The sequence below is a fragment of the Rhincodon typus genome, chromosome 11 (assembly GCF_021869965.1).
Source record: "Rhincodon typus isolate 14 chromosome 11, sRhiTyp1.1, whole genome shotgun sequence".
NCBI classification, from domain to species: Eukaryota; Metazoa; Chordata; class Chondrichthyes; order Orectolobiformes; family Rhincodontidae; genus Rhincodon; species Rhincodon typus.
The window spans coordinates 22389668-22415878 of NC_063342.1; the positions used below are offsets into that span (position 1 = coordinate 22389668).

Below are 26211 nucleotides of genomic sequence, written 5' to 3' on the forward strand. Positions count from 1 at the left end.
AGGTGATAGGGGAAAGATTTAAAAGGGACCTAATGGACAACTTTTTCGTGCAGAGGGTAGTGTATGTATGGAATGAGCGGCCATAAGAAGTGGTAGAGGCTGGTATAATTAAAACATTTAAAAGGCATTCGGATGAGTATATGAATAGGAAGGGTTTAAGAGGGATATGGGCCAAATGCTAGCAAATGGGACTGGATTTATTTAGGATATCTGGTTGGCATGGAGGAGTTGGACCGAAGGGTTTGTTCCTGTGCTGTATATCTCTATGACTCTATGTCATGACAAACAGTGACTTGTAGGGGACCTTGCAGAAGTGGTGCATCAGCTGGCCTTGTCCTTCCGGAGGGCAGGGGTTGGAGCTTTAGAAGGTGCTGTACAAGCAACCTTAGTGAATTTATGCAGTGCATCTTCTAGATGATACATTTTGCTGCTACAATGCATTTGTGGTGTTGGAAGAGAATGTTTGAGGACGTAGCGCCAATCAAGAAAGCTGCTTTGCCCTGAATGTTGTTGAGGCTGCTCTTATCCAGCAAGTAGAGAATATTCTATCACAGCCCTGACTGATGCATTGTAGATGATGGACAGGCTTTGGGGACATCAGGTGTCGTGTTACACTTTGCAGGATTCTTAGCCTCTTACTCGCTTTTGTCGCTATAGTATTTATGTGGCTGGTCTAGAGCAAATTCTGCTCAATGGTACCCAGTGGAATGTTGATAGTGGAGTAATTCAGCAATGGGAATACTACTGGTTTAGATTTGCTCTTGTTAGAGATGCTGTAGTTAATTTCAGCTCCTCTGCACTAAAGAGTAAGATCGCAGCACAGTGGTATTGTCACTGAACAATTTGCCCAGAGGCCTAGGTGAATAGTCGGCAGACAACCACGTCAGCTGGGAGGATACAAACTCAATTAATGAAATATAGAATTCAAGTCAAGTATCAATAATGGTGAAAGAAGCTATCAATTATTATTAAACTCCATCTAGCTCACAAGTACTCTTTACGTAGGGAAATCTCCCAACTTTACATGGTCTGGGCTTCTTTCCACTGAAATTAGGAGAAAGGTGGGGTGAGTTAATTGAAGTTTATAAGATCCTGAATTGTCTTGATAACAGACTTGGAAGAAGTGCTTCCACTTGTAACTTCTCTAACCCTATCAAAGGCCAGAACCAGGGGTCACTGTTACAAAATTAGGTGCTGCTCTTTTAGGACAGAGACGAGAAGTTATTTCTGAGGTTTGAGAGAATTTGGAACACTCTGCCTTAAGGTGGGGGGGTTGTTAAATATTTTTAAGGCAGAGATAGATTGATTTCCTTGCCCAACAAGATTCTACAGTTATCAAAGGTAGATGGGAACATGGAATGCAAAACACTAACAGTTCAGGCATAAAACTTACTGAATGACAGAGGAGGCTTGAGACTGAATGGTTCGCTTCTACTCCTAATTTGTGTTTTTAGATGCCTGGCCTACAGACTCCAGATGCGGCTAACTCTAAACTGTCTTTTCAAGGGACCTAGCAAATCACTCATATCAGATGCACTGCAGCAGTTCAAGGTAGAGGCTCCTTAAGGGCAATTATGGATAGGCCACAAAATAACAAAAAGAAAGAAATTAACCAAAGTTCCCGATTTCCATTTTGTAACCCATGTTAAAAATATACAAGGGAAAATTCAGTGAGGATGGAATGATTCTTGCAGTGATGCCACAAAACCTGCCAGTATCCAAGCTCTGTGCAAACAGCAGCCACTTTAAGATACTTGGCCTAATGCCTGCGGAAGCATACTGCCTCACAGCAAGGAGGTTTATTTTTCTCCTTTGCAAAAGTAATTATGAAAAAATGAAACGTTTTGATGATAGTTTTTTTTGGAAAAGACTATGCTTTGAATCATTCAATTTAAATTCCAACATTCACAACAGCACTATATCAATAGGGAATTTAGTCGTTGAAGGCACTCGAGAAGCACTGACAGTAAAGTAGAACTCTTAGCATTTGATTATTACAGCACAAATCCTCAGATTAAGTAGTTATACATCAATGAAATGCAGCAAAGTACTAAAAGACAAAAAGATTCTACAAATAATTGACAAGAAATAGGTTTAATCAATTTTCAAATCTGTTAAAGATTACAGATAAAAATAATACTGAAATCAGTCACAATTATATTTCTAACTTTGCTCACCAAGATTCAACCTCAAAATTCCAAGAAGGCCATATGCATCTAGTAGCTTTGTGTACGTGTTTTTGATGGCTTCTTTCTCTGCTGATGCTGTATGAAACAAAACAAAGTCTTAATGTTGGGTAAAAAATGCCAATAATATGTTAAGTTCTAATACGCACAATTTCTCATCTATCACAACAAAAAGGCTATCAAGCAAAGGCAGGATCCAAGTTTTGGGAGGGAATTATGTTCCTCAAGGCTCCCTACTTAAATTTCAGGAATAAGCCTTAGCATTTATCTCCAACACGTTTGCATTAAATATAAATTTGAACAAAAGCAGATTATTCAGTCATTTTTATTATTATTAGTTGGGAAACCTTACTGAATGCAAGTTGACTGCCATATTTCTTACATTACAAAAGTAACTCCACGTCAAAAGTCTTCAATCAGCTTCAAATCTTATTGGAGCCTGCAAGCTACTTTTAAATTTTCCTGAAAATGTTTGGCAAAAGGAAAAATCTGCAGTTTTCTATCAGCATATTGGTTTATTGGTCACAGATTTCAGTTATCGTTCTAAAAATCCGCATTACTGAACATTGCATCAAATCAAATCTAACAAGCATGTCTTTTTTTCCCTGACAAACTGGTTCAGGCTGATCAGACTCCATACATTGCAGCACCTGGGCAAACATTTAATTATTTGTGGATGAACATGAAACAATTGGATAAAGCAAAATGCTGGAGATCTGAAATAAAAACAAAATACTGGAGAAACTCAGCAGGTCTGGCAGCATCTGTGGAAAGGGAAACAGTTCTCTTTTCAACTCTAATGACATTTTCAGAGCAGGTTGCGTTTGAAAACATTAAGAATGAACGTTCAGACAGCTTCCAGCAAATGCAAAACTGTACAGCAACTTCACAGGACCCATGTGTTACAGGATAAGAGAAGATAATAAAGCAATAACTTAAAAGATCCAACATCAGTAAGTTGCTTTATTTGTCTGCACAAGACAGAATAACACAAGTTAATTACATAAAAGAAGAAAGGAGTTACGTGAGACAGGTTAGAAAGATTGTTGAAATCAGCAAAAAAAAAGAAAGATTCATTCATATTCCCCACAATATTCTTTACAGATACTCAACCCTAATGCAGTATCACCCCCATCTTAACTCTTCAATTTCTGTTTTAACGTAATCTTTCCAGTTTTGGTGACCTAGAGACTTCTTTCCAACCCTGATAGCCTAAACCTCCCTTCAGTTCTGACAGCTTAAAATCTTCTATCCACTGAAATCTGCTGACATGAAATTGCATTTCAGAACTAAAACTCATGATTCTGAACTGAACCCAAACTACTTTTTCCATTTGGCAGGAAATTCAGCATGGCAATGACTTCATCAATTAACATCACAGACATCTGATTGAGACATTTAACTTAAAACGTGCTTTCTTTAAAATGATACCTTCAAAGTATGTAAATTAATGATTAATAGTTCCTGCTTTCTGACTATGTTAGCCGCTCCATTGCTGGCCTGCTGCCCATTTTATCCCAATAACTCAGCCTGACCTTAGGACAGAAAGATTTCGGCTCCCACTTAATGTAGCCCTCGCCCCCCACATCTCCTGCTCCCAAAGGTTACAAAGACCAGGAAAGAGCCTCAAAGCAGTTTACAAGAGCTGTTAAAAGGGATTACGAGAGGAAACTTGCCAGCGACATCAAAATCAATGAGAAGAAATTTTACAGTCACAAAGGGAAAGCAGATAGTCAAGACAAATGCTGGCCCACTAAGGACTGAAAGGGGAGATATTGCCAATAGCATGGGGAAATGGCAAACATAGTGAATAATTACTTTACCTCAGTATTTTCATTAGAAAAGGAGGACAGCATGCTGATAATCTTTAGAGACTAAACAGTGGACTGGGGTCAGGGACTGAAAAAAATTAATGCAAATAAAACATCAGTAATAAGGAAATTAATGGAATTAAAGATTGGCACATCCCTGAGACTTGGTGGCTTCCATCCGAGAGTGTTAAAGGAGGTAAGGGAGCACATAGAAAGATTATAGTTAGGGTATCTACAAAGTTCTCTGGGTACAGGAGTCATCCCTCTGGTTTGGAAAATTGCACGAAAGGCAAAAGAAGAAAACCAGGGAATTATAGACTATTAGTCTAAAACCTGTGGTAGGAAATTATTGGAGTCAATAATCAAGATGGGGTAACCAAACACCTTAAAAAAATTTCCATTAATCGGAGAAAGCCTGCATAGATTGATGACAAGTAAGTCATGCCTGACAAACCTCGTTGAATTGTTTGGAAGTGATATCTGAAGTAGTGGACAGAGAAATATTAATGGATGTTGCTTGTATGAACTTCCAGAAGGCATGTGATTAAGTCGCACTTAAGAGACTCAATCTTAAAAAGTGAGTGCAAATTACTGACATGGCTTGGAAATTAGTTGAGTAGCAGGTGACAGAAAGTAGGGATAACTGGTACGTGCTCAAATTGGCAGGATGTGACCAGTGATGTCTCAAAGGGATCACTGTTAGGGCCTTAACTATTTACTTATTCACATTAATATGTTATGTATTGGATAATAGCAGAGAAAATCATATCAAAATTTGATGACACAAAGTTAGGCGGCATTGTAGACAGTGTAAATCGGAGCATAATATTACAAAGAGATATTGATAGACTAAATGGGCAAGTCTGTGACAAATGGAGTTCAATATAGGCAAGTGAGAAGTATTTTGGACCAAAAAAAACATAGATCAGGGCACTTTCTAGATAGTATAAAGTTAAATTCAGTGGATGCCCAAAGAAACTCAGGATTAAGTACGAGAATTTTTTTAAATGTCACAGACAGAAAATAATCAAAAAAAAAATGGTGGCCTTTATAGATACAGTACTGGAATACAAGGATGCAGAAGTTATACTACAGTTGAACAAAACACTGGTTAGATGCCACTTAGAATACGAGGAGCAAATTGGGGCACCACACCCTAGGAAGGATATATTGGCCTTGGAGGGAGTATAATGATAACTTAATCCCTGAAGTCCGGGTATGAGAAGAGATTATGCTAATTAGGCAAGTTCTCTCCGGAATTTAGAAGGTTAAGGAGTGGTCTGATTGAAGTCTTCAAGATATTAACAAGAAAAGACAGCATAAGTAAAGATAAACTTTTCCACAGTTTGGGGATTCTAGAACTCAGGGGCATAATCTGAGAATTAAGGTCATATTGCACAAGGGAGATGTTGAGCAGCATTTCTACATGGCTGTAGACACTTGGAACTCTCTTCCATAAACAAAAGTGGATATTTTTTTAAATCATTAATTTAAGGCCAGCAATTATTGCCCATTCCTAATTGCTCAGAGGTCAGTTGAGAGTCAATCACATTGTTGTGGGTCTGGAGTCAAACATCGGCCAGGCCAGGTAAGGATGACGTTTCCTTCCCTAGAGAACTTTACTGAATCAGATGGGATATTTCTGACAATCGACAATGGTCATGGTCATCATTAGTCTCCTAGGTCCAGATTTTTATTGAATTTAAATTCTACCATATGCCAAAATGGGATTTGAATCCAGATCCCTAGAACAGTACTGGGCATCTGAGTTACTCATCTAATGATGGAATACAATTGCCATTGCCTCACCATTAAATGCTGCTGGATCAATTGTTTATTTTAGCTCTGGGAGATAGATAAATGTTTATTAGGTAAAAGTATTAAGGAATATGGGTCAAAGGCAGGTACATGGAGTTAGGCCTCAGATCAGCCATGATCTCACTGAATGGTGTAACAGCTCAAGAGGTTGAATGGCTTACTCCTGTTCCTATGTTTCCTATCATATCCACCCTTTTTGTTTTAACTGCCATACTGGTTAAAAGCAATGCCTGAAAATATATTCCACAAATCACCTTCCACATACAGAAATTGCTGCAGTGAACAATACAAGATCGAACTTGTTTGCCTTCTATTATACTTGCAGTCACATGACAGAATAGTGTTAATCGCCTTGATGCGTCAGCAATTCCATCAATTAGTTTTTCCAGAGGCCCAGGCACGACAGCAGGAAAATCCCCTACGACAGACAGCTTTGGGAGTCCAACGTCAGTCAAAAAAAAAAAATCACCTCTCTCTCCCGAGTGTATTACACTCACAATGCCCTCAAACTATTCACTGACATTATTCCATTATATATTTTCTGTAGGAGATTTACTGAATTACAACTTGAATATTTGAACACTTCCAGCTTTAATATTCACGATTTATCACTTGCTCAGTGAAATTTTTTTTTTTTTGGTCATCCAGCCCATCTCACATGGTGCTATTTTTTCTGGACAAAGTGAAACACTCAGCAGGTCTAGCAGCATCTATGGAGAGAAAGCAGAGTTAATGTTTCGGTTGAGTGACCCTTCTTCAGAACAGGAGAGATAAAAACGTGATGAATTTTATGCTAGTTGAGGGGGTGGCTTAAGAACAACATACCGTCCTGAAAACTTTAGTTGACTCAAAACATAAGCTTTAAGAGTGTAGCCCCTTCATCAGGTGAAGGGAGAGAGAAGCACACAGAACAGAATTTATGGGCAGAGAGAGATCAAGAGTAGACAGATCAAAAGGCCACACAAATGGTGTGAGTGCGGCACCAAATAAGTCCCTGCAGGTGATTCAAAGTGTTAGATGGTGTGAGTAAAGTGTCAAACAGCTAAATAACAAGTGAAGGGATGACCTATAATCCGATTAAATGAGGCAGAGATAACTACAAAAAATACTTATCGATCACAAGTTCCAATGTGCCACAGCACAAAATCATGACTTCCTCAGAAGACAGACACAGATATGGCTGATAAAACACCCTCTGTTGTCCAGTACGTCCCTAGAGTGAAGAGACTAGACCATGTTCTTCGCAGCCTTCAATGAGGACAAACATCTTGCCAAAATCATCCCCACACCTCCACATCTTGCCTTCAAACAACCGCCAAACCTTAAACAGACCATTGCTCACAGCAAACTACCCAGTCTTCAGGAGAAGATCGACCACAACACCACACAACCCTGCCATGGCAACCTCTGCAAGACATGTTAGATCATCGATATGGATACTACCATTACACACAGGTGTACCACCAGCCACGTACATGGCAGATACTCATGTGACTCAGACAATGCTGTCTATTTCATACACTGCAGGCAAGAATGCCCCGAGGCATAGTATATTGGCGAGACCACACAGACGCTACGACAACGGATTAATGGACACTGTGCAACAATTTCCAGGCAAGAAGGTTTCCTCCCAGTTGGGGAGCACTTCAGTGGTCAAGGACATTCAGCCTCCGATCTTTGGGTAAGCGTCCTCCGAGATACACAACAACGCAGAATCGCCAAGCAGGGATTGATGGCCAAGTTCCGTACTAATGAAGACGGCCTTAACCATGATCTTGGGTTCATGCTGCGCTACATGTGACCCCAGTACTGTTCTGTATTTGTAAAATTTTCCTTACTGTTCTGTTTTGTCACCATCACCTGAATAAATAGTTATGATCTCTCTACCTCAATTAGTTTGTACAGTTTTGGATTACTTAGGATTTTAGCTAGACCCTCAGGCTTATCATGTTATTCCAGTAATTTGGTTTGTCTCCAGCACCACCATACTTTTAATTTTTTGTAATTATCGCTCTGCCTCATTTAATCTGATTATAGGTCATCCCTTCGCTTGTTGTTCAGCTGGTGACACTTTACTCAATGCCTAACACTTCAGATCACCTCCACTCACACTACTTGTATGGTCGTTTGATCTCTCTGCCCTTAAATTCTGTATTCCGTGTGCTTCTCTCTCACTTCACCTGACGAAGGGTCTACGCTTCGAAAGCTTGTGATTTCAAGTAAACCTGTTAGTCCAGCCCAGTCCAACACTGGCAGCTCAACATCATTACTCAAAACATAACTTTGGTTCTCTCTCCACAGATGCTATCAGATCTGCGGAATTTCTCCAGCACTTTCTGTTTCACCAAAAAGCAAGGTCAGGGTTATGTTAGAAGGCAAGGAGAGATTAAATGAAAAGATGGTCATGGAACGAGAGAGAAAGAGTGGTAATGGCTGTAGCAAAAAAAAACAAAGCATTGGTCTGGAGTAAGTGTTAGTGTCAGAGCAAAAGGTAGGTCTCCCTTTCTTAAGCAGAGACACAAAAACAAAAGGGCCTAATCTGTACTGTATGATTCTGTGATGATGAGGCTTAGCCTTGTCGCAGACATTCTAGTTAACGGGAGGGTTGTGAAATATTAGATATGATAAATATGATGTGAGAAAAGTATTGGAGGGACTGACATCCTTAAAGGTAGTTAAATCATCAGGGCTGGATTGTTTCCCAGGCTGTTAATGAAGTCAAGGAGGAAATAACAGATGCTTCGAGAATCATTTTCCAATCAACATTAGATATAGGTGAAGTACCAGAGTATTGGAGGTCGAAGAATGTTTTACCATTGTTTAAAAGGGTGAGAAGTTATAAGACAAATAATTATAGGACTGTCAGTTTGTCTTCAATAATGGGCAAATAATTAAAATGAATTCTAAGACCTGGCAATGGCAAAAAAAAAAGTGATGACAGAGCTCATTGTCTGAAGTTGTTGAGCAAATGTCGAGACCAGCATGCTGTAAAGTGCCTAACTGGAAGAAAAGGTGCTGGTCCTTGAGCTTCTGTTTGCTCAACAATTGCAGCATGAAGAAATGTGAGCATGCTAGTAAGGTGCTGATTTAAAATGCCAAGCAACCAGAAAATCAGGGTAATGCTTGTAGATTGACAAAGTAGCGTTCGATAATGAAGGTATTTTTCAATTTATGTGTAGAACAATAAAGGAGATCACTTTGCAAATAAATCTAGCAATTAAAAAGTGGAACAGAAATTAGCTACTTGTACACGTGTTAAACCTATAATGCAACGAAACATCTCAGTCATTTCACAGATGTATTATGAAACAAAGTACGATGTTAAGAGATTAGGAGGACCAAAAGCTTGATCAAACAAACAGGTTTAAAAAGAGCGAAACACAAACAGAAATTGTTGGAGAAACTCAGCAAGTCTGGCAGCATCTGAGCTCTGCAAAATTCCATTAAACATTGCATCCCATTAGCTAAAACATCCACATACTACAGTCCCTTGTTTCCAATCCAAAACTGGCACAATGACAAACTCACCACATTCCACAACGATCCCATGAGCTTTTACTTCTGACCAGTCTACTGCATGAGATCTTGACAAACGCCTTGCTAAAATTCATGTTGACAACATCCACCACACTATCCTCATGAATCCTCATTGTTACTTCCTAAAAAAATTCAATTAAGTTGGTAAGACACAAACCTCCCTTGACAAAACCATGTTGACTATCCCGGATTAATCCACATCTATGCTATCCGGTCTTAGAATTCATTTTAATTATTTGCCCATCATTGAAGACAGACTGACAGTCCTATAATTATTTGCCTTATAACTTCTCACCCTTTTAAACAATGATAAAACATTCTTCGACCTCAAATACTCTGGTACTTCACCTATATCTAATGTTGATTGGAAATTGATTCTCAAAGCATCTGTTATTTCCTCCTTGACTTCATTAACAGCCTGGGAAACAATCCAGTCCTGATGATTTAACCACCTTTAAGGATGTCAGTCCCTCCAATACTTTTCTCACATCATATTTATCATATCTAATATTTCACAACCCTCCTCATTAACTAGAATGTCTGCGACAAGGCTAAGCCTCATCATCACAGAATCATACAGTACAGATGAGGCCCTTTGGTCCATTGTGTTACAGAGACTATAGGATTTGAGTTATAAAGAAGGGGCAGGATAGACTGGGACTTTTTACCCCTGGAGATTAGGAGGCCAAGGGGTGACCTTGTAGAGATTTATAAAATTAGCCATTTTCTAATCAATATGATCTGGAAGCAGACCTCCTGGCTCAGACGTAGGGACATTACCACTGTGCCACAAGAGCCCCATGGCCCCTGGTTATTGAGTCTTGAGCTAAGAGGAACAGCTGCTTTCTACTCCACCTGTCAGTGCCCCCCAATCTTATAACCTCTGTTGGGTCCCCCATCAACTTCCTGTACTCCAGGATAACCCAAGCTCATCCAGCCTATCAGACTCAGTCATACAGAATGGAAACAGACCCTTCAGTCCAATCAGTCCATGCTGACCACAGTCCCAAACTAAACCAGTCCTGCTTGCCTGTGCTTGGCCCATATCCCTCCAAACATTTCTTATTCATGTGCTTATCTAAATGTCTTTTAAGCATTGTAACTGTCCCTTTATCCACCACTTTCTCTGGAAGTTCATTCCACACATGAACCACTGCGTAAAAAGAAAAAAAAAAAAATTGTCCCTCATGTCTTTTGACAGCTAATGTGCTGCATCCCAGGCAACATTATGGTGAACCACCTCTGCACCCCCTCCAGTACAATCACATCTTTTCTATAGTGCAGAGACCAGAACTGTACACTGTACTCCAGCTGTGGCCTAAACAAAGTCCTGTCCAGCTCCAACATAACATCCCTGTTCTTATAATCTTTGCAATGACTAATAAAGGCAAGTGTCTCATATCTTAACTACCCTTGTAATCTGAGCCGTACCACTTTCAGGGATTTGTGGGGACAAGAACCCCAGGATTCTTATGCTCCTCTGAAATTCCTAGTATCCGGTCATTCATTGAGTACTCCCTTGCCTTATTTCTTCAAAAAGTGCATCAACTCACATTTAAAAGATTTACAATGATGTTACAGAGACTGTAGGATTTGTGTTATAAAGAAGGGGCAGGATAGACTGGGACATTTTACCCCTGGAGATTAGGAAGCTAAGGGGTGACCTTGTAGAGATTTATAAAATCTCAAGAGGCATAGATAAACTGAATAGACTACGTGTTTTCCCCTGGGTAGGGGAGTCCAAAACTAGACAGCATAGGTTTAAGGTGAGTGATGTAAAATTTAAAGGGACCTGAGGGGCAACTTTTTCACGCCGAGGGTGGCACATATATGGAACAAGGTGCTAGAAGAAGTGGTAGAGGTACAATTAAAACATTTAAAATCATTTGAACAGGTACAGGAAAAGGAAACGTTTAGAGGGATATAGACCAAATGTAGACATATAGAATACTTCAGTTTAGGAAGCCTGGAAGAGTTGGACCGAAGGGTCTGTTTCCATGCTATATGACTATAAATTGCATCTACCACTGATCTGCCCATCTGACCAATCCATTTATATCCTCCTGTAACTCAAGGCCTTCTTCCTCATCGGTACCACCTGGCCAATCTTTGTATCATTCGCAAACTTATCATCACCCCCACAACAAACCCTCAACAGTTTTCAACTATGTTGTCTATATATAGATCACATCATCTGCATTCACGCACAAGTCAACTTGTATATTTTTGATAGGCCCACCTTTAATTATCCTTTTGTTTCTCATGTCCTGATCAAACATGTTTGATTTTCCTTGATTTCAAATGTCAATATTTTTTCAGATTCTGTTTACTTTCCTGTTCTTTGTTCACTGCTATACATTCTACATGCCAAATGTTCAGCAGTATTTTTTGGGGGTGCTGTCGTAAGCTTTCAGTTTCTGCTTTATCTTGTCCTGTATTTTTCCAGATAACTAGAGCGCTCAAGATTTGGCACTGCCTTTCTTTTTCCTGTGTGGACATGTCTACACTGTTGATAAAATAGACAGAGATGGGCGAACAAGCATAGATTTTAAAATCGTTAGAAAGAATTTAAAATAGGACTTCCCAAATTTCTAGTTCTCATTGGACTAAGGTTTTCCCTCTACAGATGCTACTAGACCTGCTGAGTTTCTCCAGTAGTTTCTGCTTTCATTTCCCAAATTATGTGATTCCAAGGCAGGGACGGGGGCGGGTGGGTTCACAAGATGAGGAGATTAGCTGCAAGAGGAGAGACAGAGAGACGATGCCCAGCTCCTACAACCTGATAGGATCTTGCTGGATATGGGCCCCAGCATAATTAACATCCCAGGGAGCTAAATAAAACAAATTAAGAAAGACAGATACAGAAATATAATCAAAGGGAGAAAGGGTGACAAAGATGCATCTCCTAATGGGTTAGTTCTCATTTTCATTTATGCCTCCGTATTCTAGGTTCTCCCATGAGTGAAAGAATCTCTCTCTCCATCTATACTACTAATTCCTTTCAAAATCCTTAAAACCTAATCAGGTCCTCCCTTAACCTTCTAGTATACAGGAATACAAGCCTAATTTGTGCAATCACTCCTCATAAAACAGCCTTTGGAGCCCTGGTGCTATTCTGGTATCTGTACTGCAGTCTTTCCAGACTCAATATGCCCCTCCAAGCTACAGAACACAGAATAGCACATAGTACTCAGATGTGATCTAACTACAATTTTGTATAGCCACAGCAAAATATTCTCCTCCAAATATTTGAACCCTCTAGCAATAAAGCCAAATATTCCATTAGTTTTTACAGCATGTTTTGTATGGTTGTAAAGATAAGTTCATGAATAGCAAAGGTATGGAGGGATATGGGCCAAGCACAGGCAGGTGGCACTAATTTAGTTAGGAAACATGGTCAGTGTGGACTCATTGGATTGACGGGTCTGTTTCCGTGCTATATGACTCATATTTTAGGATTCAGAGCATTAAGACAGCAATGGCTACTGTGGTTTCCCTCAAACTGATTTCTGACAGCTGCAAAGCTTCTTTAAATCCTCTTTTTTTTTGTTGGTGAATGTGGCCTAATGGACTGCTCAGATTAGATTGCTGCTGCTGTGAAAAAAGGGACGTGCAACCCTAACTCTAATCCTATTGCACCAAAAAGGATTACAGTACAGTCCTAATACACTAATAATCAGGTTGCTATTACACACAACCAGAATATATTATCTGAGTCCCATTGCTACATTAACAAAGATACTATTTTGCTAATAGTCTGGTGCCCATTGTATCCACAACCAGGATCTCATTCCTTAAATCATCAACATTCTTTTACACGTGCAGGATCAAAATTACTTTTTCTTAACTGTTCCAGCGTTTTAGGAATTACCTGTCAATTGCTTCAATAATCAAATTACTGCAATTATCAGCATGCTAACAGATCATAACCAGAATTATTTCAATTACTAAGCATCTTTACTACATCAATAACATCAGGATCATTCACGACTCCCAGTTACTGAAAGGCTGTGTCCAAACTGAGCCCCAATACTGACAAATCGGCCACATATGGCAAGGTGGTGGTGTAGTAACAATCATAATGGACTACCAAAACAGAACTCAGGCCAGTGTTCTGGAAAAATGGGTTCGAATCCCACGGTGTAAGATGGTGGATTTTGAATTCAATAAAATGTGGAATATTCAGCCTGTCTAATGGCGACTTGCTCACTCACTATTGCCCTTATCTGGCCTGGCTTATATCTGATTCCAGATCTACAACAATGTGGCTTACTCTTAATTGTCCCTCTTAAAACTTAAATGCTGGCCTAGCCATGCCACATATCCCAGAAACGAATTTTTAAAAATTATCCACAACTAACCAAGTTTCTTAGTGATTGCTCATGCTTCTGGATTTTCTGGTACATATGGCAGGATTTCTTTGGTGTTTTCCTTATGCCTATCTTCCTGAATGGACTCTTGAGAAGCTGGGCATCACTCCAACTGATGAGGAATAACTTTAATAAACTTTCCTGAGATGTATTTCCCTTGAGGGTATTACTGGGGAATTTTATGTAATACTTGGAAAAACCAATCTATTCTAAATTAAATTGGAATAAATTTTTATAATACAAATATAACATATAACTTGTGGGGGGAAAAAAAAACAGCATTCTTTGAGGTGAACTACCAGTTACTTTTTACATTGAGGGAATAACATGGTCTGCACACGAGGAAAACTATGTTCTTTTTCAAATGGGAGAATCAGATGTCTTAGACTAACATCTCCTCAGTACTACAATCCTATATCAGCCAATATTATGTAGTCAGATCTCAACTTCAGTGTCTGGCTTGCAAGTAACCACAACAAACATCAACTGTTAGTACATATTTGACATTTCCTCCCACTTACTTCTACAGCAGGCAAAATTACCTATAGCCTGACATCAGTATTAAGAGTGAATTCAGATAAATTTGAAGGGCGCGATTGTTCTCAATAATGACATAAAAAGACTCTTCAAATATTAAGTGCTCAATCAATAAATGTGAATACCAACTTTCCTCAAAGTATTTTTGTCTGCTATCTGGATTCATGAAAGTGAAGATTCGAAAGATATTCAATTAAAGGAATTAAAAATCTACATTTAAAAGATTTGCATACACATTTACAGCATAGGAGGCCATTGGGTTAATCATGCTTACACCAGTCAAAGATCTGATCCCATACTCCAGATTTTGGCCCAAAGCCATGAAGGCTATGGCAATTTAAGTAAATACCCAACTACTGTTTAAATGTTACAAGAGTATCAGACTTGAGCACCCTTTCAGGCAGTGAGGTCTAGATGCTCACCAATCTCAAGCAAAAAATATTTTATACTATGGCTCAGCTACTACAGTCAAGTATCCCACAGGCATTCTTAACCACTATCTCCTACACTGCTAGCTTCAGGGATCTGTGGACATGCACACCAATATCCCTCTGATCGTCAGTACTTTCCAGGGTCCTACTATTAATAGTGTAATTCCCTGATTTATTAACACCCCTCCCCCCAAGTGGATTATCTGTGACTTGTCAGAGTTGAATTCCATTTGCCACTGCTCTGCCCTGGTATCCTATCCACTATTTACTGCCAAAGCAATTTTATGTCATCCACAAACGTCTTGATGATACGGTTTATGTTTAACATACACCACAAACAACAAGGACCCTAGCCTTGACCCCTGTGGAACACTAGAAACAAACCTTCAGTCACAAAAACATTCCTCTACCATCACCCTCTGCTTACTGCCCCTCAGAAAATTTTAGATCCAAATGTTCACTTTACCTGGATCCCATGGGCTCTTTGTTAATCAATCTGCCTGGAGGAGCCTTATTAAAAGCTTTGCTACCATCCATGTAGATCACATCAAATGCATTGCCTTCAACACACCTTGATGAATCCTCAAAAAAGACTGATCAAATTTATTGAACATGACCTTCCCTTAACATATCCTTACTGACTATCCCTGATTTTACCAGCATGCTGCCTGGTTCGAAGGGTATTATGAGGAGAGATTGGACAAACTTGGGCAACCTGTTAGAAATTTACAAAATTATGAGGGGTATGGATAGAATGGATAGTGAGAACCTTTCTCCCCAGGGTAGAAATGTCGATTATTAGGGGACAGGGGTTAAGGTGACAGGAGAAAAGTCTGAAAGAGATGTGAGGCAGAAGTTTTTTTTTTAAAAAATACAGGGTGGTAACTACTTAGAATGTCTTTCAATAGGAGGTAGTGGAAGCAGATGCAATAGCAACATTTAGGAGGCACCTTGACAGATATATGAATAGGCAGGGAAAAGAAGGATACGAACAGCATAGAGGCAAAAGATTTTTTGGTTTAGAAAGGCATCATTTTTAGCGCAGTCTAGGTGGGCCAAATGGTCTGTCCCGTGCTGTACTGTTCTTTGATTTAGCCCTCATTAATCAGTGCCTCTCCAAAAGCAGGTATACTCTGTCCGACAGAATTCTAGTGACTTTCCAACCATAGAAGTTAGACTTACAGGTCTGTAATTGGCTAGTCGATCGCTTCCACCTTTTTGTTTTTAAATAACATTGGCCACAAGTGAGGTGCTAGAAATATTTTAAAAATTACTGCCAGAGCACCCAAAATCTCTTCCCTTGCCTTTTTCAACAGCCTGGGATAAATCTGCAGGTCTGGATGTAATGTATCAACTTTTAAGGCTGCTATACTTGCTCATACCTCCTCTCTCCATGTTAAATTTCTTCACCTCGGTGTCCACATCAACACATCCTTTCTTACTGTGAAGACCAATGCAAAGTAATCATGGAGGACTGTTCCCACACCCTTTGGATCCACACATATTACCTCTATGGTTATTAATGGGCCCCCTTGTTTCTCTAGGTTGTTCTCTTGCTCTTTATATATTCAAAAAACCTTCAGAGTTTCTTTATTCTATCCACCAATGCTTTCTCATGCACTCCTTTCTCTAAATTTCCTTTAAGATTTCTTCTCTCCTCCTTCTATCCTGTTGAGGGATCTTGCCAGATTGAACCTTCTATCTGCCTGAAGCTTCTTTCTTTTGTAAAGCAAACTTATGTCCCTTGACATCCAGGGCTCTCATCCTTTGTCTTTACAGGAATATATTTTCTCTGTACTCTCTCCACTTCCTTTTTGAATACCTCACCCTTCTGACATAGTTTATCACCAAGTAGACGCTCTCAGTACACTTGAGCTAATCATATTTGCCTTCATAAAAGTTCGCCTTTCCCCAGTTTAGAAACTTTACCCCTGGCCTATTCATATCCTTCTCTATAGTTCAGTTAGTTTGAGGATTGTGATGGTTACCATCACCAAAATGCTCCCTAATTGATATACCCACCATCTGCCTGAGCTCATTTCCAAATGCTGGGTCCTGAACCGTCCCTAGCTAGCTGGACTACGTACTGGTGAAAAAAAGTTCTCCAAAATGCAATTTAAGAATTGTTCCATCCCTACCTTGCACACTAGAACTATCCCAGTTAATATTTGGGTAGCTAAAATCCTTACTGCCATATTATTCTTGACCTCTCCAAAATTTATGAGAATTTGACCACCTCTCCTGCTCACCCTGATTGTTGGAGACCTATGGTATGGTTGGCCTTATTGTGTGTTTTTACTTCTACCCATTTGGTCTCATTTTATGATCATTCAAAAATAGCCTTCCTCATAGCTATAATGCATTCTTGATCAATATTGTGACACTCTCTCTCTCTCACACACACACACGAGAAAAATATTCCATCACCTGGAATGCAGAGCTGCCAATCCTGCCATATTTCAGTCAAGTCTCAGTCACAGGCAGGTAATAGTATGAAATCAGAGCTATGTATGCCCTCAGCTCAGATTTGTTGTCCATTGGTTAGTCGAAAACTATTGGTACAAGGCAGTCAAAAGCTTTCTACAGCAGCATCGGCAGCCAGAATAAATGCTGAAGTTCAGCTCCAATCATTCTGCTCCTCCCAGGAGAGGGGGGAGACCCAAGAGCAGACAGAGGAGAATCTATGATCAGGAGAACCAGAGCAGTGTTTGAGACACATAATCTGAGAATGCAGCAGCAGGTTTGACTCTCCTGCATTTGCTGCTGCATCAATCATAACACTGCACTCGGTTTCCATTCTGACTGACGGCCAAGTTGCAATTATTTAAGTTCTACAAATTGAACTAGCCCAGAATGCCTGATTATATTTAAATTTCTGAAAGCAATACCCAAAAAAAAAAAAAAAAAATTCGACCAAACAGCAGGCATTTCTCATTTCTGAGACAGAGCTCATGCATTAGAAAGTCATTTTAAAAGAAAAATAAGTGCAAGGTATGTGACAGATGGACAGTCACATGTTGCATTCCTGAGTTTTGACATTAATTGTGGAAACTTTAAGATGTTATTATATTTCCAAGCTATTTTTATTCTTTCACAAGATATGGGCAGTACCAGCATTCGTCGCTCATCCTTAACTGTCCTTGAGATGGTAGTGGGAAGCAGACTTCTTGAACTGCTACAGTCCATATGGTGTGGGCGCACCCACCGTACTTTAGGAAGGTAGTTCCAGGTGTTCAACCCAGCAACACTGAAGGAACAATACATTTCCAAGTCAAGCTTTTAAAAGAACCTCAGAGTTGCTATAATGCATCTTGGTACATGATACATACTGCTGCTCCTATGCATCAGCAATGGGTAGAGTGAATGTTAAGAGTGCTGGATAAGGTGCCAGTCAAACAGCGTTGCATTGGATGGCACCAAGCTTCAAATGTTGTTGGAACTATATTTTTCCAGGCAAGTGAAGAATATTGTCTTGCTCAAGACGTGCCTTGCAGATGTTAAACAGGCTTTAAAGCAGTCAAGTTGAGAGTTACTTGCTATAGAATTTCAAGCCTCTGACCTGCTTTTGTAGCCTATTTATGTGGCTGAAGTAGTTTAATTCTTGATCAATGGTAATCTTCAGGATGTCGATAATAATGGGGAAGAGGGATGGGGTTTACAAGGATAATACTATTATTTTTAAATAATATTACAAATCTCTTTTATACCTGGGATTTGAAAAGTGGAATTATAATTCTGAGAATTGTGGAATATGTACAACTTTGGCATTGAGCACAATAATCCACGTTAGTACATTGTTGTTAAATAAAAAATGTCAAGGGCCATTGTGAATGGCTATATTCTTGTTAAAGTGATCTTAAAAGTCAAAGTAAGTATAAACACAAAGCTCATAGGTATCTGTCATTACCAAAAGAAATGCTAACTTACAAGCAGAACAGTGAATTTGCTAGAGGTGAAATATGCTTCTATACTATCAAATGTTTCAGCCAACTATATTCAATGTCTACATTCTTTTCAAACATTATATACATTTTAAAAATCATTGATCTTATTGTACATTAAACTTCTGCACACAGAAGGACTGTACAAAAAGAACAGTAAACATTTAACTTTGTACCAGTGTCAGCATAATGTACATTCAATCCTTGATAAGGCAAACAAAATCCTCCCTAAAACATTCAATGCTATCACAAATGTCTCTTTCTTTTGTAACTAACTAGCTTCAGAACTGAAGATGATAAATCTCTCCAAATTTTCACAGTTCCAGTAAAAAGATATGAGGTATGAAAAATAAAATGAATCTTGGCATTTGTTCTCCTCACTCTAGTAATTCAGCTGCATTACTACAAGCCTTCTGTAGAAATAAGATTGAGACATCTGACTCTGGAGGAGAGCAGGACGTCAAAAATCCAGAACTGCCATGAATGGCCAATCCACCTGCTTCATTACTCTGTGGAGGAGGATAGCAAGAACCTGCTGCATAGTAAAATGTTTCCAAGTCAAAAACATTTGCACATTAGCATGAACATCAATAGCTAGAATTCAAAACCACACAAGCTCTCAGATTAACTATGCTTAGACAAAGCCACATTTTGCTTCAGGTAGAAACAATGGCACAGTGAGCACCAGCAATAACCAGAGAGAAGTGATTATTTTTCTAGACATCACCATCTGGTTCACCACAGTTTCAATTCAAGCCAAAATATACTTCAAAAATACTCAATGATACTAGTGCAAGATATTTGGCCCACCATGTATGGGGCAGCTCTTGAAAGAACTATTCAATTAGTAGTACTTTTTTTAAACAATATTCCTCATTGTCCAGCAAATGTTTCCTTACCAAGCATTCATTCAATTCCCATGTGAAAGTTATTAATTACTCCCTATATTTTCAAATAGTGATCATAATTTGCAGCATAATAACAATTTGTCCCTACATGTAACCTCCGTCTCTTTCACCAATCTCTTTATAACTACGTTCCTTGATTACCGACTCTTCTGCCACTAGAAACTATTCCTCTTTACCTATTTTATCAAAACTCAAGATATTTACACCTCAATTAAAACCTCTGCTTAGTTGCACCTGCTATCAGGAGAACTGGCTACTTCTCCAGGGTCACCACTCCACTGAAGACTTTCATCTAGTACCCCATTCTAGTAAACTTCCTCCACAAACCTTTAATATCCTTCCCGGATTTTGATGCCTAAGATGGGCCATAATACTTCAGCTGCCGCCAACTGAGCATTTCATATTAAGGATTTAGCATAGCTACTTTAGTCCTGTGCTCCAGGCATCTGATTACAAAGCTGAGGACCCTGTCTGCCTTTTTAAACAGACTTATCAACTTATCCTGCATATATAATGGATTTGAGTACCTATACATCAAAGTCTGCTATTCCTGCAGCCCTCTTAAAGTTGTATCTTTTAGTGCAAATTGCATTTCCTCATTATTTGAGCCAAAACAAATCACTTCAAACTTTTTAAAAAAATGATTAAAATTTGCACATTTAAGTGGAAATACTCTACGTAATGCTGACACCAGTGCAACGCTTAAATAAAAACCTTGTTTGTACAACAACTATACTATGCTCAAGATATTCCTCACCTTGCTTTATCTCAAGTTACATTATGAACAGACATTAACTGGAAGACCACATTGCATAAACGAAACACCATTCTAACATCTCTGACTACCCAGTTACAAATCTCATTTCTATTACTCTACCACATCCAGGCTGAATCAGGAATGAGAGATAGTAGGATCTGCAGATGCTGGAGAATCCGAGACAACAAGGTGCAGGGCTGGATGAACACAGCAGGCCAAGCAGCATCATAGGAGCAGAAAGGCTGACATTTCGGGCCTAGACCCTTCATCAGAAAAGGCGGAGGGGAAGGGGGTTCTGAAATAAATAGGGAGAGAGGGGGAGGCGGATAGAAGATGGATAGAGGAGAGGAAACAAACAGGTCGAAGAGGCGGGGATGGGGCCAGTAAAGGTGAGTGTAGGTGGGGAGTTAGGGAGGGGATAGGTCAGTCCAGGGAGGACGGACAGGTCAAGGGGGCAGGATGAGGTTAGTCGGTAGGGGGGGGGGGGGGGTTTGGGGGGGGGGGGGGGGAATAGGTGGGAGGAAGAACAGGTTAGGGAGGCGGGGACGAGCTGGACTGGTTTTGGGATGCGGTAGGGGGAGGGGAGATTTTGAAGCTTGTGAAATCCACATTGATACCATTGGGCTGCAGGGTTCCCAAGCGGAATATGAGTTGCTGTTCCTGCAACCTTCCGGTGGCATTGTTGTGGCACTGCAGGAGGCCCAGAATGGGCATGTCGTCTGAGGAATGGGAGGGGGAGTTGAAATGGTTCGCGACTGGGAGGTGCAGTTGTTTATTGCAAACCGAGCATAGGTGCTCTGCAAAGCGGTCCCCGAGCCTCCGCTTGGTTCCCCGATGTAGAGGAAGCCACACCGGGTACAGCGGATGCAGTATACCACATTGGCAGATGTGCAGGTGAACATCTGCTTGATGTGGAAAGTCTTCTTGGGGCCTGGGATGGGGGTTAGGGAGGAGGTATGGGGGCAGGTGTAGCACTTCCTGCGGTTGCAGGGAAAAGTGCCGGGTGTGGTGGAGCTGGAGGGGAGTGTGGAGCGGACAAGGGAGTCACGGAGATGAGTTGATTGCTCTTTGCTGCTGCAGTGCCGTTCAAGATATGCTGACTATGGGATCAGTTGGTTTAAATTTCACTTGAATCCATTCCATTTCCGTCACAGTCATCCATTTCCCTGCACTTCCATCCAACTCAAGACTAAAGTGTCGGACTTAGTCAGTCAGTTTCAGTTCTGTTTTGTTCTATGTGAAACAAGTTATTTATGGTATTTGAATCATAGAATCCCTACAGTGTGGAAACAGGTCATTTGGTCCATTAAATCCACACCGATCCTCCTTAGAACATAAGGTGAAAAGCTTCAGCAGTTTTCAAATTCTGTAATGCAGACAATATTATTCTTTCATGTGTGGAGAGATCTGCATTAAAAGTCATGTCTGAAGTATAACTTATTTTATAGTTTCAGCAATTTGCCTATTAACAGCAAGAAAACTATACATAAGGAAGAGACGGTAAGACTGCAGATGCTGGAAGCTAGAGTCAATAAATGTGGCACTAGAAAAGCACAGCAGGTCAGACAGCACGAGGAGCAGGAAAGTCAACGTTTTGGGCCGAAACATTGACTTTCTGTCTCCTTGGATGCTGTCTAACCTGCTGTGCTTTCCAGCTCCACTTTTACTGTCTGCACATGAGGAAGACACAGGCTGCATGATCTGAACGAATTGATTAATTATTAATCAACCTACTGATGTTTAGGCAGACAAAGGCATCTTTAGTAATTATAAAGTTAGGCTCATGAAGTTCCAGATGACGACTTAAATGTTGTTAATCTCAATAGTAGTTACCAGGAAGTGACCAGTTATCAAGATATTGGTGAAATCTGTTTCTTGGGTATCAATCATTCACTAAAGTTTGAAATCACCAGAAATCGAAGAAAGCCGCATCTTTTACTTACTGAGAACAGCCACAGCCCTAGATTCAAACAGTAGACAATCCTCCCGGTTTCGGGTTTCTACTATCACGCTGTAAGGACTGGGTGGTGGATCCAGTTTGTGATAGATACGATATCCTTTACTGAATGCCATCTTCTTTAATACCCTGCCGGAGGAGATAAGACGCAGCTCATTTATCGGATCTGACTGACAATGACCCACGCACAGTGTTACACCACATCTCAGCTAAGGTCAAGTCTTCATTTATTTAAACAGCGTTCTAAGCTCTTATTTCGCAAAGGAAAAGGTGATTTTGAAACGGGTCACGTCTTGTCCTCTCGCCCCATTAAAATGTGGCACATTAAATATTAAAAGATTTGTTTTAAACACAATCAATAATCTTGAAGCAGGAGGACAAATGACTGCTGTCAATGCGATTAATAAAAAATGCTTTCGAAGGGGTAACTGTCAGCAGATAAAATCCAACAAACCAAATCCTGGGGGAGTGGGGTGGGCGGCTTAAAGAGCTTCCCTCGATTGCTCTTGCGGTCTTCGGCCTGTCAGGTCGAGGGAGAGGGAGAGACCGACAGGGCACGGCCGAGCAACCGCTGTGAAGCAGAGCAGATAATTTCCGGCGGTGAGGAGCTCCAGCCGCTGGGGAGGGCTCTTTTCCCCTCTCTTTCCTTATTTCGCTGGCTGGCTGCTTCCAGCATTTAAACGGCTCATTATCGAAACACAAACCTGCAACTTCAACGCCGCAACTGGCAGTTCGGCCCTTCCCTCAACTCCTCTCCCAGCGGCTGCGATGTTGAAGCAGCGGCTCCTAACCGTCCACTCTTTCTCCACCACCTGACGGCACTTCCTTGGAAACCAATCCGGCAGTCAATCACCGCGGTGGTCCCGCCTCCTCTCTGTGACGTCACATCCGGTGACGGGCGCCGTATCAGCTGGTGACTGCTTGTGGCAAACCAGTTACATTGTGTCCCCTGGCAGTGAAACTGACAATGAGGAGGGAACCCCAGTTAGCGTGACTCTTCATACTGCTTCACTTCCTATTATTCAGAGACGTGGAAGATGGCAATTTCTTTTGTTTTTGCGTGCCACGAAGGGGCATCCTTTTGTTTTCAAAGCTCATTTCAAAATCCAAATTCTGTCTCGATGCTGGTGATCTTAACAGAGCAGCAATTATCCAGATGAGAAAGAGAGCTAGCGTTTTAGGTTGTTGACCTTCTATCAGAATTCACTTGAACCTTAGACCACAAGACTGGGAGCAGAACTAGACCCTTCGGCCCATCGAGTCTGCTCTGCCGTTCAATGGGATCAGGGTTGATTTGATAATCCTCAGCTTCACAAGAACACAAGAACTAGGAGCAGGAGTAGGCCGTCTGGCCCTTCAAGCCTGCTCCGCCATTCAATAAGATCATGGCTGATCTTTTCGTGGACTCAGATCCACTTACCCACGTTCTCACTGTATCCCTTAATTCCTTTATTGTTCAAAAAAAATCTACCCTTGTTTTAAAAGCGTTTACTGAAGTAGCGTCAACTACTTCACTGGGCAAGGAATTCCATAGATTAACAACCCTCTGGGTGAAGAAATTCCTTCTCAGTTCAGTCCTAAATCTGCTCCCTCTAATCTTGAGGCTATGCCCTCTTGTCCTAGCTTCACCTGCCAGTGGAAACATTCTATCTTATCTATTCCCTTATAATTTTATATGTTTCTATAAGATCCCCCCTCAATCTTCTGAATTCCAATGAATATAATCCCAATCTACTCAGTCTCTCCTCATAAGCCAACCCCCTCAACTCCAGAATCAACCTAGTGAACCTCCTTTGCACCCCCTCCAGTGCCAGTACATCCTTTCTCAAGTAAGGAGACCAAAACTGCACACAGTACTCTAGGTGTGGCCTCACCAGCACCTTGTACAGCTGCAACATAACCTCTCTGATTTTTATTTCAATCCCTTTAGCAGTGAAGGACAAAATTCCATTTGCCTTCCTAATTACTTGTTGTACCTGCAGACCTACCTTCTGTGATTCATGCACAAGGACACCCAGGTCCCTCTGCATAGCAGCATGCTGCAACTTTTTACCATTCAAGTAATAATCCTTTTTACTATTACTCCTACCAAAATGTATGACTTCACATTTATTTACATTGTATTCCATCTGCCAGACCTTTGCCCACTCACTCAATGGATCTACGTTCCTCTGCAAAGTTTCACAGTCCTCTGCACACTTTGCTTTGCCACTCATCTTAGTGTCATCTGCAAACTTTGACACTCTACACGTGGTCCCCAGCTCCAAGTCATCTATATAAATTGTAAATAATTGCGGTCCCAACACCGATCCCTGAGGCACACCACTAGTCACTGACTGCCAGCTAGAATAGCACTCATTTATCCCCACTCTTTGCTTCCTGTTAGTCAACCAATCCTCTATCCATGCTAATACTTTACCCTTAATGCCATGCATCCTTATCTTATGCAGTAGCCTCTTGTGCGGCACCTTGTCAAAGGCCTTTTGGAAGTCTAGGTACACCACATCCACTGGGTCCCCATTGTCCACCTCGCTCGTAATGTCTTCATAGAATTCCAAAAGATTTGTCAAGCATGACCTGCCCTTCATGAACCCATGCTGCGTCTGCCCAACGGTACAATTTCTATCAAGATGCCTTGCTATTTCTTCCTTGATAATAGACTCCAGCATCTTCCCCACTATAGACATTAAGCTAACTGGTCTATAATTCCCCATCTTTTGTCTACTTCCCTTTTTAAACAGTGGCGTCACATTTGCTGTTTTCCAATCTGCTGGGACTGCCCCAGAGTCCAGCGAATTTTGGAAAATTAGTGCCAGTGCACCTGCTGTTTCTCCCGCCATCTCTTTTAGTACCATGGGATGCATTCCATCAGGGCCAGGAGACTTATCAATCCTTACCATCAGGGCCAGGAGACTTATCAATCCTTGTTGTTTATGACTGAACCATCAAACAATTACAAGAACCCATCTAACTTATATTTGGCAGTGCAAGATTTGCCACAGTCCACGTCGTGATCATGTGGCTAGTCTGGGACTCTAGTCTGGCATCACCTCTTGGCAACTTTGATGGATTTGCATACAGATTTTCTGTATAGGTCAGGTTCATCTGACTTGAACACCTTAGACCTGGACTTCAGTAGGGAGTGGAACTTCCAGTTCATCCATGGTGTCTGGTTGGGGAACACTAGGGTTAAATTCTGTGGCACACAGTCCTCTGCATACTTATTAATGAAGCCTGTGATGGTAGTGGCATACTCATTTAGGTTGGCCAATGAGTTCTTGAATATGGAGCAGTCCACTGACTCCAAGCAATCAGGTAGGCGTTCATTCATTAGATCAGACCAGTTTTGTATGACTTTCTGCACTGAATTCTCACACTTCAGTTTCTGCTTGTAAACTAGGAGAAGGAACACAGCCTTATGGTCCAATTTACCAAAATGTGGATGGGGAGTGGAATGGTAGGCCTCTGTGATATTTGTGTAGAAATGATCTAGGCTATTTGTGGTGGGAGAGGAATGACATTGTTGAAGTTCTTACGATAAACAAGGCTGCAGACTATTCCAATCAAGGTTACTTGTAGGGGTGTATATTTCAATCAGGTGCACTCTTCACTTGCATATGGGGTGGGATATAAACTGTCAGGATTGCAGAAGTAAATTTTCACTGCAGGGAGTAGGGAAGGCACTTTCACCATTACATATTCTAGGTCCAGGGAGCAGTAACTTGCGTGGGTCATCATGTCTGACCACCAAGAGATAAATGCCTCCACCCTTAGCTTTGCCCACGAAGACCTTAACCACATATGATACTGGTGCCATTTCTTTAAGGATTACTCTGAGAATCCATGGTGGGCTGTGACTGAAATTCCTTACTTGGACCGTGTCTCCCAGTTTAGCATCTCTGTCTGGCCTATGCCCATCATGATCCTTTTATTTTTGAGCTTCTTGTTTTGATTCAAT

General features: G+C 40.7%; 1 protein-coding gene across 3 annotated transcripts in view; it reads right to left on the reverse strand.

Moving 5' to 3' along the window:
• synj1 (synaptojanin 1) overlaps window positions 1-23095 on the reverse strand; it is a 120195-nt gene extending 97100 nt beyond the window's left edge. For 2 of the 3 annotated variants that reach the window (XM_048603167.1, XM_020515613.2), the window contains exons 1-3: window positions 22958-23094; window positions 22240-22382; window positions 2178-2264 (exon numbers count right to left, since the gene is read on the reverse strand). In XM_048603167.1, the coding sequence (XP_048459124.1) occupies window positions 2178-2264; window positions 22240-22369 (217 nt within the window). In that variant the 5' untranslated portion in view covers window positions 22370-22382; window positions 22958-23094. Of the gene's footprint in view, window positions 1-2177; window positions 2265-22239; window positions 22383-22957 lie in introns of all 3 variants that reach the window. The other variant, XM_020515612.2, reaches the window with a different exon arrangement.
• Between the last annotated feature and the right edge of the window lie 3116 nt (window positions 23096-26211).